Below are 16,259 nucleotides of genomic sequence, written 5' to 3'. Positions count from 1 at the left end.
GGAGAGCGGACGGCGGAAGAGGATGGTCTTTGTCAAAGTGAGCCCCCGCACTTCTACCAATCGGAAAGCAGAAATCGCGCGGATCGGACCACTCAGCACCGCTGCCGTGAGGCCACCCAATCAGCGCCCAGCGCACAGCGGGGCGCCCCCGGCAGGATTGGCGGCGGCGGGGCCCGCGGGGGCGGCGATTGGGCGGCGAGTTTTGAAGGCAGGTTTGGCGCGAGGCGGTGATTGGCTGTCGCCGCAGCCCGAGCCCGGGGCGGAGGGAAGGGCGGGGGGCGCGGGGTGACGCCGCTGCCGACACCGACACAAGGGGACGCGGCGCGGGCTGCGCACGGGGCCTAGGGCGGCGGCGGGCGCGCTCCCCAGGCGCGGCGGCGGCGGAGCGGGAGCGGGGCGGCTCCCAGGCGGCCGCTCCGGCCCGCGCCCCGGCGCCTCCCTCTTCCCCTCCCTCGGCCCGCCCGTGTCCGCCCCGCCGGCCGCGGCGCGGATGGCGGCGGCGGCCACGGCGGCCGCCCCGGCTCTTTATGCCTGCACCAAGTGCAACCAGCGCTACCCGTTCGAGGAGCTCTCCCAGGGCCAGCAGCTCTGCAAGGTGCGGGGGCGGCGCGCAGCGGGACGGGCCGCTGGGGCTCGGGCAGCCCGGGGAGGAGCGGGCGGTGCCGGCCCGGCGGGGCAGCGGCTGAGGCGGGCGGAGGGTCCGGTAACGCGGCTCTTGTCCCCCCAGGAGTGCCGGATCGCCCACCCCATCGTGAAGTGCACCTACTGCCGCTCCGAGTTCCAGCAGGAGAGGTACGGGGGGATCCGCCGCGGGAGGAGCAGCCGCTCCGCGGGCCACGGCGCCGGTAGCGCCGAAATTCACACCCGGGGAGACGCTAAGCGACCAGAACGGCAGTAAAATACCCGCCCGGCAAGCCCGGCGCGTCGCCTAGCGCGGCACAGCCTTAGGCTGGTCCCCTCACCTGCTCACCGCAGCGTTTGTTCCCGCACCTGCTCCCCCGGCGCGTTTGCGTGTGCGTGTGTGTTCGGTAACCGCACGGGGAAGCGTTTCAAGGGGTGTGTTTGTCGCCGAATTCAACGTTGTGCCTTTTTTTTTCCTTTAGCAAAACCAATACGATATGCAAGAAATGTGCCCAAAACGTGAAGCAGTTTGGAACGGTGAGTAGGCTCTTGGTTCTGAATATTGAAGTTCGGTCACGTTCTAAATTTAAAAAGTTCTCATGCAGCTAAACTTCTTGTTTTGTTTTTGAGAAAACAAACAAACATTACCTTTCAGAAAGGTGATGAAAATTATGGACAACTCTTCATTCCCTTCATAGGTGACAGTTTCTTTTTTCAAATCGAAATCCATTGTGATTATAAATAGCTGAAGAGCTACGAATAACTGCGCTATATCTATTCATAGTAAAAACAACTTAATTTTGCTTTATGCATGTAAACTAGTTTTTTGTGTATTCTCAAACACACGCTTGACAGCAAACCATTAGCTGTCTGTGTCTTTAATGAGTGATAAATGTGAAAATCTAATAATACCACATACTTTACATTATGTAAGTCTTAAAAAATGTAAGTGCGTGTTAATCATGGTAAGCTATTAAGTAGAAAAATGTTATGAGTATTAACTTGTATGCATGTTACTTTCCATTTTCTCATCTTGAATTCAGCTTCAGTTCTGTTAGAAAAATTAATTTTTTAATATATTAACAGACACTCTGTGTCTGAGCGCCCTGCAGGTACTAGTTTATGGAAGGTATCAAGATAATCTGGTTGTGAAACAACAGTGCATATCTTGACATAAACCATATTAGATTAAGTTCAGCTTATTGGAGGTATGTGTGTGTAGTCAGGCATTTTGTGAGTGTAAGTGTAAACTGAACAAAAAACATTGTTTCAAAAGCCTGAAAAGTACCAAAGTGTAGTGAAAGATCCGAGAATGTTTTTGAACCAATAGTTCATTAAAAAAAAAAGGAACTGCATTGGAGATAATTAGCCATTTCTAGGCTATGAAAACAGACAGCAGTTTTATTTCCAGCAGGGGATTATTCTAGTTGAGCTTATGATATAAAAGTTACTAACCTGACCTGATGGTATCTGAAGTTGGTTGGGTTTTTTTTAAGTTTCCTGCAGAATTGCAGGGATCAGGATACTAATCTTGGAGTTGTAGGTTCATGAAATCCCTGAGCGGTGCAAGGGAGAGGGATGTTCTCAGAACCTTTCAGTCGAAAAAATTGTTTCATTATTATTTTGAAGGTTTTGAGTAATTTCTTTAGTAATGTAATAAAACAGAGCGAAAATGTGATCTTAAAAAATAAATCAGGGTGTGTTTCAGACACTTATGGCGTTTGTGTCACATTGTGTGTGTTTCTTTCGTTGAATATCTACCAGGGTTTTCCTGGAAAATCCAGGCTGGTTTTGACCATTGAAGGAGCATCATTTTAGGGGAAAAGTTTAGTACTGAAGAGAGAAATGGTAGGAAAAAGGTTCTTTATATTGTCCGAAGCCCTTATAGTTTAGAAGCATCATTATGTGATTTGAAATACCTTCCTTCATTACAGAAACTGTCACGTATTAACTTCAGTTCAACTTCTCTGTTTTCCAGCCCAAGCCTTGTCAGTACTGTAACATTATTGCAGCATTTATTGGCACCAAATGTCAGCGTTGCACCAACTCGGAGAAGAAGTACGGCCCGCCTCAGACATGTGAGCAGTGCAAACAGCAGTGCGCTTTTGATCGAAAAGAGGAGGGAAGAAGGAAGGTAGGCTTTGTTCCACGGCTGTGGCGGCTTAGGCTGACCACAGACAGTGTTCCTCCTTCATAAGAGAAGGATTAACTGGAATGTATCTTATGTTCACTGAGATTAAAGTTGCTGTGCTTTACGATATTTGAATTAAGTTTTGCAACTTACAGTTGTTATGTTAGCTACTGACCTAACTTACTTTAAATCACTCTAAGAATAAGCTTAAGTGTAAGCTGACAGTTGTAGCTGGGGAACAAAGGTTAAGCAGCTGAACAGTTCCTGGTGCTTTGATTTATTTTTTTTAATTTATTTTATTTTATTTTCCCATCTATTGAATCTTTCATATGTCCATAACTCAAATCCGTCACTTTAGCTCTTCTGATTTGCCTGCCTTAAAGCACTGCACCAGAGAGGCAGGCTGCTCTGAGCAGCCCTTTGTGTTCTGTCCTCTTAAATAGCTTTGGTGAGTGCCACTTTCTCATTCCAGAAGGTGCTGAGGAAATGGCCTCAAAAGCCTCTTGCCTGAACACAAGAATAAAGCTGTTTTTACAGAAGAATTTACTTGGTACAAGTAACACATTGGCTGGACATCTTGATTCTGCCTGGAATATGATGGGTTGAGAGAGAGTACATGGTGTCTAAACTAAAAATGGTTTGTCCCTTTAAAAAGCGATTGTCACTTCTATGATATAGAGCGAGTCCAATGGTTGTTAAGACTGAATTCTAGCTTCACTTTAAATGACAAAAAGAATGAAATACGACTCACTACTGAAAGATAACATGCATGCATTGGAGATATGGTAGTGCTGTTTCATACTGAAGAGATGTCTGGATTTTTCCTAAAGTTAACAGATGAAGTGAAACTGATTTTTCTTTCAAACATTGAAGTACATCTTTCTAGTGCAAGTATACTTGGAAAAAAAAACCTTGCTGTGAATTGTTTCCCAAAAGGTTGATGGAAAGTTGTTATGTTGGCTCTGCACACTGTCCTACAAGAGAGTGCTACAGAAGACAAAAGAACAGCGGAAGAGCCTAGGATCTTCACACTCTAACTCCTCATCATCATCTCTTACCGAGAAAGACCAGCATCATTCAAAACACCACCACCATCACCACCATCATCATCGTCACAGCAGCAGTCATCATAAGTAAGTATGTCAAAAATCAAAGTAGCCGTTGGTACCTCTTCCTCTTCTGTGTTTGTTAGTACTGAGATCAAATCAAAGGAAATAAGAAACACCATTTAAAATACAGCATCAAAACCAGCAGCAGAATGTTGTTCTTCCATGGTCTGTCAAAAACCTTGTATGCTCACAGTTTGGATGAAGGGAGGTCAGCAAAAAGTAGAAATTCTTGATGATCATCAAAAAAGTCTGTGTTAAAATTAGTAGCAAGTCTAGAGGAGAAGCCCACAGAATGGCTACAGAGCAAGTTACTTAGGGATAAACTCGACTTTGGCTTTCTAAGCAATAACTGCTATTTTACATGCATTTACCATGGGCTAAAAGGTGTGTATTAGCAGTGAGCACAGAACAGCTACTTCATTTAGCTACTTCATCTCACCCTGACTTACTTCGTCCTGATGTGTTTATGTGCACAGACTTGCAGCTAAATCACAGAATGTTAGGAATTGGAAGTGACCTCAGAAGATCATCCAGTCCAATCCCCCTGCCAGAGCAGGAACACCCAGATGAGGTTACACAGGAAGGTGCCCAGGAGTGTTTTGAATGTCTCCAGAGAAGGAGACTCCACAACCTCCCTGGGCAGCCTGGTCCAGTGTCTGTCACCCTCACTGAGAAGTTTCTTCTCAAATTTAAGTGGAACCTCCCGTGTTGCAGTTTGTATTCATTGCCCCATGTCCTATCATTGGTTGTCACCGAGAAGAGCCTGGCTCCATCCTCATGGCACTCACCCTTTATATATTTATAAACATTAATGAGGTCACCCCTCAGTCTCCTCTTCTCCAAGCTAAAGAGCCCCAGCTCCCTCAGCCTTTCCTCATAAGGGAGATGCTCCACTCCCTTAATCATCTTCGTTGCCCTTTCGCTGGACTCTCTCCAGCAGTTCCCTGTCCTGCTGGAACTGAGGGGCCCAGAACTGGACACAATATTCCAGATGTGGTCTCACCAGGACAGAGTAGAGGGGGAGGAGAACCTCTCTGACCTACTGACCACCCCCCTTCTAATACACCCCAGGATGCCATTGGCCTTCCTGGCCACAAGGGCACAGTGCTGGCTCATGGTCATCCTGCTGTCCACCAGGACCCCCAGGTCCCTTTCCCCTACACTGCTCTCTACATGGAGAAGCACAACCAACAGTGTAGGAGTACCTCAGTCTAGGTCCAGTTTGTATCTCTCTGCTAGTTTTTGTACCCAAATCCTGCTTCAATAGGCAGTTTGTGAGTGACTGTCATACAGACACAGGAAGGTCACACTGTCAGTTCAGATAGTGGCAGTCTGATAACATTTCACAGTTTTGTCCCATCTTCTGCAGCTTTTCTCAGTGTGCCATCTCTGGCCATGGGGTAAGCAGTATAGCAACTTTCATGTATATACTAGTTTAGTTAGTTATAAATCCTGGGATTCATTTTTTTTTTTATGCTAGCATAATAGTAGTCATTATAGATATTTGCATTGGTAAGGTTATGGCAGTGTAACTTTAGAACTACTTACGTTATTTTTATTTCTGAATTATGTAGTTCTGCAATGGTAATGACCCTGACCCCAGACACACAAACACTTTCATTCTAAGCTTCCCTGTTCCAGTGCTAATGATTTTCAATTTTGACTGAAACTTGCCTAAGTGTGACTTAAACACAGAAATAAAATAAGCTGGAATGATATTGAGAATGAGGAGAATACTCCATACATACTTTCACTTAAAAGAAAAGTTTGGGTATTTTTTAGGAATTTGAAGAAGAAAATTATTCTTGTCATGCTTGGAGTCATTTTACTGTTCCTGCTCTCTCAACTCTCTGCTGAAATCAAGTTAAAACAAGCTAAATCTTACTTAATGCATGTGGCAGAGATATAGTGAGGATTAAATTAAAAAAAAGTTAGCTCTTTACCACAACTAGAGCTCCTGATATACTCAAGAGTTATAAAAGTAAGCGTATTTCTATACAGATCATAGTGTTCCCAGTTTGGTGCCTTTTTCCTACAGGCTGCCATGGGTCCATTGCTTCTGGTCCAGTAAATACAACTATTTTTCCCTGTCCATGTCAGGGGGTGTTAAGATGACACAGTAGAGACAGTGAGCTAGAAATCCAGGTTCATTGAACTATTTCATTTGGCACAGTCTTCTACATTTTACTATTCCTATATCAATGGTGTTATTAAAATTGCTTTTGAAGAAACTGAAAACAAATCTATAGACCTGAAAAGCGGTTATTTTCAGGGATCCAAAACTTGGCTTTGTGCTTATTCCATCACAAAAGTACCACTTTAGGCAATGTTCGTATTGCTGCATGGGAATCCCAGGAATGCTCTTTCAGACCAGCTTGCTGAGTGCAAGATTAGCAATATAATGTGCACAAACATTGGGAGATACCGAAAGAAGTTGTAACTGTCAGTTTGGAAGTTTACCCCTTGTTTTACAATAGTGTAAAGATTGAGCTAATAAATATTTTTATAGCATCTTGACATAATAAAAAGTGATGATGAATATGATGGGTAATATGATTGTCCAACTGGAAGTTCGTAATTGGTTGTATTTTTATTAAAAAAAGGGTGGATTTTTCTCAAGTACAGATATAACTTACATAAACTTAGAAATAATGGCGTGTTTGGTCAGTTACCAAATACATCTCATGTATTTCAGAATCTGCAGTCTGAGTCCAGAACAAGATCAGGGACTATGGAAACAGAGGTAAATGTAATGTTATTTATTCATTTCTTTCTCATTTATCTTGCACTTTTCATTTAAAGGACTTTTTTGTTGCATTTCTGGCTAGTCTCTAGGAGCTAGAGCATGAGTTAGTTATTGTACGTGTACCAAATGGTATATTAGAGAGTTATATAGTATGAGGCTTTAGGTTTACATTTTGTTTGATTTCAGCCATAAATCCTCTGCAGCTATTCAGAATGAAATTCCAAAGAAAAAACCCAAACTGGAATCCAAGCCATCAAATGGAGATAGGTAAAGTCATATTTTTTAAAGCTGAGCCGTTTCAACCAAATAGAGCACTGATTTGTGGGCCGTTGCTTTTCTTTTTATCGGGGGAGGTCTGAAGAATGAGGGAAGTGAAACTGTTGTCCAGCCAGACAGGTTATTGGGTGGCATCTGAGTGCTGTCAGTCAACTAAATGACTTTATTAGCAGAAAACTGGCACTGTTTTCCTGCTTGTAAGCTGTTTGGGGCAAAATTAAATAAAACTTATGTACGAGGCAACAGTTATCAATGAAACAGTGTTCCCTAGCATTGGTGTTTTCGTTGATTAGATGCAGGGTTGAACCTGCTGCTTTAAGTTGACCAGGTATCTAAAGAGGTCTTTTGGACCTTCGTGTGTGAGACTTAATCTTTATTCTGCCTCTGGCCAAACAGTTGGAATAAAAGTAAAAGTGGCTGCTTCAGTCAAAAGGTGTTTGTCCCCCTCCAAGCTAATACTTAATTATATTTCTGCAGGTGTATGTAATGTGTGCCATTAGTAAGGTAATTTGCCAGTTGCATCCATTTCTGTCAGGTACATACTTTTTTTGCATTAGTCCTTAAGGATGTTTGTGGAATTATTAATTATCCAATTTGAAATTTAAAAAAGCATACTGTTTTTTTTTCTGTTGATGCTGTAACTAACTATTGTTTTTTCATTTTTAGTAGCTCTATAAATCAAGCAGACAGTGGAGGAACTGACAACTTTGTCCTCATAAGTCAGCTGAAAGAAGAAGTAATGTCACTTAAACGTCTTCTGCAGCAAAGAGATCAGACTATTTTAGAAAAAGATAAAAAGGTAAAAGTTGCACCTGCTTAATAAGAACTTTATCATTTTGTTTTCTATTTTGTAGACTCCTAACAATGTCAAAATGGCGAGATAAACCAGAAATCAGATACAATTTTTTTTATATAGCAACTAATCAAATGTTACCATTTAAAGGAAAAGTTTGCAACTTTTGTATCATTAATGTATTTCGGCTCTAACTCAAAGAGGAACTAATTTTCCCTTAATTCAACCATCTAGAAGCTAGCCAGCCACTTCACTGTTACTCAGGCTGCGTGCCACAGGTGATATATAAAATGCCAGGCAGTGGTTTGTATGTTCTACATATTCTAAACTGAGTCATGGCAACTGTACTGTGGACCTACGCAGGCTGATGGGCACAGAAGATAAGAGGAGGATTAAGAGTAGTTAACCGTTCCCAGTTTAGCATAGTTTTTGTTTAAACTAAAGCAACTGTAGCTGTAATTAAGGAGTCGGTGTCCAAATTTACATGTACAGTGTATGGAAATTAAGTGTTTTGATTGGTGGCATATGTGTGCTGTAGGTTATCAAGTTATCGGAGACTAGAAGAAAAGTTGGATTAGATGCCTGGCAGCCAACCAAAGTGAAGCGAAATAGGCCCAAATGGCTGCAGTGAAACTCATGTAAGAGATTCACCCTTCAACCAACCTAATGACTGACAAGGAAAGAGGAATAACTACAGATATATACTTTGCCTTTATTAGAGCTTATTTCTCTGCCATCTGATTAGCGAGGTGCTTTTAAGACTGTGTGTGTAACGATGGCTCTAGAGTGTCTAGGATTGAGTAGGTTATGGAATTGTATTAAAAACAAATTCAATGCATTTTCAAGTAAAATTTTGACTATAGATGCGTGGTGGCCTGTCAAAATATTGATTATTAAGAAAGGCTCATTGATTGTGACAGGAAAATGCTTCCACTTTTAAATCACAGTTCAATATCTTCATTTCTACTTAAATGTTTTGTGTAAAGGATATTTAAACCTTTTTTTTATGTCAGTGATATAGTATACCTAGTGTTGGAATACTTGCTATTTGAAGCCTTCGAGCGTTCAATGTGAAAGAGCTGAACAGTCTGTCATGGATTCTCTGTAGGTATTTTCTTCCAAGGACAGACATTAAGGCCCAGATCTCTGCCATATAAAGCCAGTAGAAGATCATGAGTCAGTAAGAAAGTCATTTATCTCTTTTTATATTTGATTGACTGGGCAAAGCTAACAAAAGGGTTAGGTAAGGAAATGTCACCTACTTCTGCGTGACCACTGCAGTAACTTGTTTTGTGCCATTTCTTTAGGAAAATCATCTAGCAATTTTAATATCCCCACTGCTAAAGCTGTTTATTTGACCTCAAAGTTCTTTGAACCTAAAGACTCCTTCAGGCATGAATTACTTTCAGAATGTCACCTTCTTCAGCTGCTGCGGGGTGGAGAAAAGCTGAACACATTGTACAATGTTTGCATAGCTGGAAAGTTTACAAATGAATCCACTGCAGATTTTTTTGGTGAGATAGCAAATGTAAAGACATGTCCTGGGATAAAAGTGTGAGCCAGACCTGTGGGAGATCCCTGTTAAGATCTTGTCCCGGGATTGGCGTAGGGAGAGCATTGGAGCAGTTTGGAGCACTCCAAAGGAAAAACCTCTGAAATGTATAATGTATAGCAACAAAAGCAGCTCCGTACACCAGTTTACAGACAATCCTTATTCATCCTTTTTTGTTACGAGTCAGGATCTCAGCCATGTCACCAGTGCTTGCTGTGTGCAGTACTGGCTTTGGACAGTATGGACAAAATGTTAGTGAGACACTGAGACATTGCTGTGAGGCCCTGACACTTGATCGTTAGGAAGGAACCACAATTTGCTGGATGTTCGCACGGTGTGTTTGCTCATCTAGCTCTATACTTCACTATGATGCAATACTGTCACTGGTTTCTTTGATATTTCGTTTGTGGTATGTGGTTTTGTACCAGATCCCCTGGAATTTACAACACCATAAGTAAATACCTTGAGCAGTCTGTGTACAAGGAGGTATATATCCTTGTATCAAGATACCTGTGCTTTATTTAGGACCGTTTGACAGTTCTTTTGAATACCTTGTGTCACAACTTGTGACTTGGCACGTACTAAGGTTGCCAATAACAGTCCAGGTAGTCATTTCAGGACCATGTGCTCTGGTTTGCTATAGCGGGCTTCTCTGCCAGCAAAGAGGCTTCGCTTCCTGATAAATCCAAATTGACCAGAGAGGTTCAAAACAGTCAGGTGAATCTGGGATGCTTGGTGGAACTAAACTTTTAAAAGAAGTGGTTCCCAATACAACAAACTGATAGTAGTTCACCCAGTTGCACGTGCTTCCAGAAGAGGCATTCAGCTGCTTACATAGGAGCACATATCACAATTTAGAAACAGCTGGTTTAGTGTATGTCATCTGTATCTCTGCTGGCCTCAGGAGGAAGCCAGTGACAGCCAGACTGCACCACACACTCAGAACTAAAGTAGTTTTTAATTATACATTTCTTATAACACATTTCAATTCACTGTTGTTGTGGATTGAGAAGCAGTGAAACTTTGGAATGTAGGCTTCTGTTTAGGACAAGTTGTAGCATAAAAGGACACAAATAATTTCTGTTGTCTTTGTAGGGATGATTTTTCACGTGTTACGGTACCTTGTAATCGAAGAGACATAACTGAAGATTGTGATGAGTATCACACAGCTGAAAGAGCAGCTAAGATTATAAAACATTAGTCTTGTATTTGATTTTTTTTTTTTTGAAGATTAACCTTCTTTATATCAAATCCTGAGCAAGCAATATGGTTATACAAGTATACTTGTTTTCTTCATATGAAATAGACATACTTAATTTTCAAGCTACTTCTTAAGTGCTGAGCTGTCAATACTGCAATAGGAAATAAATACAGTGTTTCCCGAGGCTTCTGTGAAGATTTCACAGATTGGTTAGAAGAGGTTTCTGTAGCAGTCCAAGGAATGTTCACACAATTTGGGTTTTCAGTTGACAGAACTGAAGGCAGACTTCCAGTACCAGGAGTCTAACTTGAGGACAAAGATGAACAGTATGGAGAAAGCTCACAAGGAAACTGTGGAACAGTTGCAGGTGAGTAACTGCACATCAGTACTTGAGAAATCCTCCAGCTGGAATTGTGTATTCAGTCTGTTCAGTCCCAGCAATGACATAGACCAAGTTATTGAATTATCATTACCACATTTAAATTTGGATGCATTGTACGGCAGTTCTGCGGTCAGACAAGCTCCATATAAATTAGTCTTACTGTAAGAATTGCTTTCTAACTTTAATAAATAGAGGTTTACCTCACACACTTTCTCAAAGGTTTTGTTATTTTTTGTGTCTGTTCTCGGATATTTAATCAGTTGTCAGTGTGCTATTGATCTGATTAATGGATCAGCGCAACACGTTGGACAGTTAAATGTTTCTTATTAAAGCACATACCTGCATTATCGAGAAGAAAACCTGAATTAGTTGCCATCTGAATCACAGATGGAACAGATACTCAGTGCGATACCTCAGATACTTTTGCAATACAGGAAATGTGGTTACCTTTTCTGTTGAAGGTGGAATATGCATATCAAAAAGCACATACAGATCTTTGAAAAGCGATCATTGACTTCTTTGGATGTTCTCAGCATGTACATTTTGAGACTTGTTTCTTAAATGTGGTGGGAAATTAGTGCTATCTAAGACGTTAATTCATAAAGCTCTTTTTATCTTGTTTTGCAGGCTAAAAACAGAGAACTGCTCAAACAGGTTGCAGCGTTGTCAAAGGGTAAAAAGTTCGATAAAAGTGGGAGTATACTAACGTCTCCTTGAGGAACTGGTTATTCGTGGGGTTTGCTACTCAATGTAAATTTGAGTAACTCTGTGAAGCCCTTAAAATCCTATGTAGGGGAGAAAATATTTTTGCACACCAGATTAGTTGGCATGTTTCCTACACGTTTTTATAATTAATATGCAGCTTTTTTTAGTTACTGTTCAGATGAAATCCTTCAACTGGCTTGAAGAATGTTTTTATTTTTTTGATATTGGAAACTTTTTGCCAGCAATAGTATTAAACAATTGCATAGAGAACATAGCAGTGCTCTCTCTAAAAGGACAACATGCAATAACAAACCAGGCGTACTTTTTACATCAACCAAGTCTTTTAAACTACACTGATGGCAGCCAAAAGTTTATGACTCTGCAGTGACACCAAACACTGGTTTCTGGCAACTGTTCTTTTACTTTGTATCAAAATATGAATTTAGAATGGAAATCATGGTGCTCTCAAGTGAAACTAAAAAAAAAAGGCATATATGTATGTGTAAATACAACTGTAACGGTTATATTCTTAGTTATAACAAGTAATTAGTGTTTTACATTCTTGTGATAGGGATTTACTGAAAGATTATCTATTGTACAGTAACAGAGGCAGTGTGGTTTTTGTAAGATTTACTGTAGATTTTTCTTGCAAGTGCCTTTCTCCAACTGTTTATTTATAGGAATGTTGGTATTTTGTACATAAGGTTTTTATGTTTTAAAATCATGTTTAATAAATGTTTTATGTAAATATAAATGTGTGTACAGAGGAATCTGAAACAAAGATCAAAGTGGCTGGTGCGGTGCTTGAAGCAGCATTAAGAGCTAATTGATGGACAGTGAGTATTGGCTTTAGATAACCTTGTAGCTTGTGTCTGTGAGGTGTAGAATTTTGTTAGTGCTGCTCGTGCCAAACACTTCCCGAACAAAAAACTGAATGTGTTTTGCCACACTGGAGTTCAGTGGTTCGTTTATGTGTTTTTCCCATTTGGCACGGCGCTGATTTGAGTTCCATAGCAGACATTGTATTCCCAATGTTACATCCTTAATTAGTGTTATACACTCAAAGTTGAAAAAAACAAATCCCCATTGTCTGATTTAATGTACTTCGTTGTAACTTATGGTGATTCTTCTGAATTAATTGCGAGATTCTCATCCCCCAGTAAAGATACACAATGAGAAGAGAGTTGCCAAAACTAATGGTCTTGATATTAATTAAGGGAGTGGATGTCAAAGAGTGGGTTGTTTTGGTTGGCTTGGTGGGTTGTTTTAATGTTTTGGGTAGATTTTGATTGTAAATTACATCAGTTTTTTAGCTCTGCTCCTAATGGACTTCAATCATATTCAGAAATTTCTATTTACTCTAGCCCGAGGTCTCTGTTCAGGAAGGTGAGTTACGGATCGGCATAAAGCAAAGTGCATTTACATAAATAAACATTAGTTCAGCTCTGGGTGCTGATTGGTAACAGGGTAACTGCTTGTATTTCAGTAATGTTAATTGTGTAGCATGAGCTACACACCTTTCAATTAAAGAACAAAAATCTAAAGCTTCTTGGTTGTCCACCCATGTACTGAACTATGAACAGTTTTTCAGTAGTTCAGACGAGTTCCAGCAGTGACAGACAACTGAATAATTGGAAAGAAAAAAGCTGTCGTATTTCATGTATTTCTATACCCTAAAATCAACTTTGTATGTTTATAAATTATCCTCTTTAAACTTGTTAAAATGGGGTACAGAATGCTGCTATCCTTTGGAGATGTTATTATTTTTTTTAATATACAAATTTATGACTTTCATTAATTCAAGGTCAGTATTTTTGTATTTTTTTTCCATTTGAATGGCAACCCATGTGTGCTGAAATTGATTTTAAAACACAGAAATGCATAGCAAACTGAAATGCTTGAATAAAGCTCACTTAGTGATACCTGATCAAGATGCAGTAAGGACATTTTAAAGGAAAAAAATGAAGTTCTAGATTAGAAATGATTGACTTTATAAATCCCAATCAATTTTTAGGGGCTTTCCAGCATTTAGTTCTAATTAAATACCTGTGGGTTTTCTTCCATAATCTCATTTTTGTCATGAATTTTTTAAAGTTGTAAACTAGCCAACCGAATCCCCGTCCTGAAAGGAGTGTCCTGGAGCTGTAGGTTACTGTCGTAATAAACTGATGTTCTTTAAACGTGGGTCTGCAAGGAGATTGTTGTACTGTATTGTGCTTTTTAGGCTGTTTCAGATGTTGATTGATTAGCATTGACCAGTAATGGCCATTTTGGCTCAAGTTATTTATGTATTTTAAGCCTGTAAATTTTGCACCCCCTTTTTAGATAGTGTGTCTAAATACACGTTCTGCAGCGAAGCTGTTCAGCTGTCCACATGTATAGACTGTTGAAATACTGTACTGGCACACATCCGACCGTTGACATTTTGTACCTTTTCTAAATCCAATGTTTCACAATAAAATCTTCTCAAAACACGAATCTGTCCTTTTAAAATCATTCATAAATTCATATTTCACGTTCAAGCTTTACGCTATGTCACTCGCTGGAAGTCTGTGGCCAAAAAAAAGGCAGAATTTAATATTTGTATTTAGTACTTAGATTTCTGGGAGGATTAGACGCCTTGGGCTGTCTACAAATTGTAACAAATTGGAGCTTCAGATTAATTTATCTCTAAGTATTATGGGTTTCTACAGTAGGATTATAATACATAGAAATATTTTCTTCTAGAAAAGAAGAAAAAAACCTTAAGGTTTTACCATTCTAGCTTAGTAAAGCCTTCAACAGGCTTTTTATATTTTCATTAACATCAGCACTCGTGTTTAAAAGTAACTGAATTTCGGTCTTGTTTTGTTAACCATAAGGTTGTTCTTCCTTTGCACGCATCGTGTACAAGTTATAGGTGATTCCAAGATCAAGAGCTTCTGTATCCATTCCCTTTCTTGTCTCAGGAGGAATTGGGGTCCCACACCAACCTGCTGCCAGCTCCTGGTCATGGGGATTCATGGAATGTCCTGAGTTGGAAGGACCCACAAGGATCATTGAGTCCAACTCCTGTCCCTGCACAGGACAACCCCACAGTTCACACCGTGTGTCTGAGGGTGCTGTCCAGTCTCTTCTTGAACACTGTCAGGCTTGGGGCCGTGACACCTCCCTGGGGAGCCTGTTCCAGTGTCCAGCACCCTCTGGGTGAAGAACCTTTTCCTGATGCCCAACCTATTCCTTGTGCTTAGAGCACTTGGGCTGCAATTTGTAGTCACAACAATTTCTGGTCACAGCCATTATCTAGAAAGCGGTGATCTTTGAGTTTCAGAGCCCCACTCTTCAAACAGTGTATATTTTATATTAGGTATAGCAATGAATAAAGTTCTATTCTGATATTGAATTGTTCTTGGCCTCATTTTAATGCAAATTTGCGATGGCTTTGTTGAAGCCGTTTATTTTTAAAGCTGACAGCAAGTCAAAACCGTGTGTGGTAACCTCATTTAGATAACGGCTTCCATGTGACATATGCAAAACTTGTTTAACTGGCCACATAATAGACTGAGTCCCTAAAAGAGATTTGCATCACTTGAAGCAAATTTCCTTAAAGAAAATTTAAATGGATATAACCTGTGTACAGGCACTTGGGCAGTTCTTAATGGTCTTCAGTAGCTTCAGAAGCTCTGAATCCACACTGATTTTTTGAAAACACTGAAGTTTATGATTGCGAACTATAATTGTAAATAACTTTATGTGGAGTAAAAGCTGTTCACATCTTTTTTGTTCCTTCAAATGAGTTACTAAAACATAGATTCTGTTGAAAATACTGCGATAGAAGATACATTTTCTCCTGTATTATGTGCAATTCCTTTAGCTTCTTCACAGAAAACAGATATATATAAAATCTGTTGAATGCCACAGAAGAAATAGGAGGAATCAAGCAAGGGGATTGTTGAGGGGTAAAAGGGAGATGTTTGAGGTGCTCCTGGGAAAAGGAGGGGGTAAGGGAGGTGTAAGGGCTAATGGGGAAGAGAAACCTCTGAGATACCATGTTATTCACTTAAGTGATGTATTGAATCACACGTCTAGATTTATTCCAAGGCACGTTATCTATGTATGTTCAAAAATGGCAACGCTTTAAGGTAAAATGCAGCATTACGGGAGATGTTTTTCTTTTAATGGTACTAGAGTCCAGATTTGAGAGAAGAACAGAATAAACAGCTTGATTAAATTGAAATGTTACAATCTACAATGTAAAATCCATCTTACAAACAGCAGTCATGGTGTCTAGGCCTAGCAAGTCGGTAAAACGGTAACAGAGGGCTGGATACTGTTGCCGCGGCTGGGTAATGGTGCAAGTTTCAACATACGACCTGAACCTTCTGTCTGTCCTTACGCATTAGACAGAAATTATCCTTGAATATACGTTACTCACCAGCATATGAATTGTTGCTGTTTTCGCTTGCTCTAACCCAAAGAAAACAAGTCCGGATTTGCCCGTTTACCTTTTAAAATGTTCATTATAGTAAGCTAGCACTGTTCTAACTGACCTTCTTGCTCCTGGCAATTTCTTTTCAGTATCTCTCCTGGTGGTTAAAGGCAATTTTGCATTTTCATTGAGGGGGGTTTAAGTACGGTGGAGGATGCTGATGGGCTAAACAAGCCAGATGGAGGTAGAGATTTGTTTGTAGAGTGTAGATTTTCCTTCCGCTAGGGCTTCCTGACTCTCGGAGTACCTGCACAAGTTCATTTATTTTTAATTGT

At 40.4% G+C, this 16,259-nt stretch overlaps 1 protein-coding gene across 3 annotated transcripts; it reads left to right on the top strand.

Annotated features, from left to right (window-relative positions):
• Nucleotides 1-260: 260 nt before the first annotated feature.
• FAM76B (family with sequence similarity 76 member B) lies at nucleotides 261-13,994 on the top strand. Of its 3 annotated transcripts, none has more exons than XM_065043254.1 (10): nucleotides 261-595; nucleotides 728-792; nucleotides 1,104-1,158; nucleotides 2,600-2,755; nucleotides 3,689-3,885; nucleotides 6,557-6,604; nucleotides 6,794-6,874; nucleotides 7,553-7,682; nucleotides 10,695-10,796; nucleotides 11,439-13,994. In XM_065043254.1, the coding sequence occupies exons 1-10, from the start codon at nucleotides 491-493 to the stop codon at nucleotides 11,526-11,528; spliced, it is 1,029 nt and encodes a 342-aa protein (XP_064899326.1). In that variant the 5' UTR covers nucleotides 261-490; the 3' UTR covers nucleotides 11,529-13,994. The 3 variants fall into 3 exon arrangements, with proteins under 3 accessions (XP_064899326.1, XP_064899399.1, XP_064899255.1); XM_065043183.1 differs by having other exon boundaries at nucleotides 262-595; nucleotides 7,550-7,682; XM_065043327.1 differs by lacking the exon at nucleotides 6,794-6,874 and having other exon boundaries at nucleotides 7,550-7,682.
• The last annotated feature ends 2,265 nt before the right edge of the window (nucleotides 13,995-16,259 follow it).

This window comes from Columba livia, chromosome 1, assembly GCF_036013475.1.
Source record: "Columba livia isolate bColLiv1 breed racing homer chromosome 1, bColLiv1.pat.W.v2, whole genome shotgun sequence".
Lineage (NCBI taxonomy): Eukaryota > Metazoa > Chordata > Aves > Columbiformes > Columbidae > Columba > Columba livia.
Note: the sequence above shows the minus strand (reverse complement) of the source record. Positions and strands in the feature narration are given on the sequence as shown.

Bases quoted from the DNA above. Each gene is read 5' to 3' on its own strand.
- FAM76B (XM_065043183.1), top strand. From the start codon at position 491: ATGGCGGCGGCGGCCACGGCGGCCGCCCCGGCTCTTTATGCCTGCACC. The intron at 596-727 runs GTGCGGGGGCGG...TTGTCCCCCCAG, and splicing joins AGGGCCAGCAGCTCTGCAAG to GAGTGCCGGATCGCCCACCC. The intron at 10,797-11,438 runs GTGAGTAACTGC...CTTGTTTTGCAG, and splicing joins AAACTGTGGAACAGTTGCAG to GCTAAAAACAGAGAACTGCT.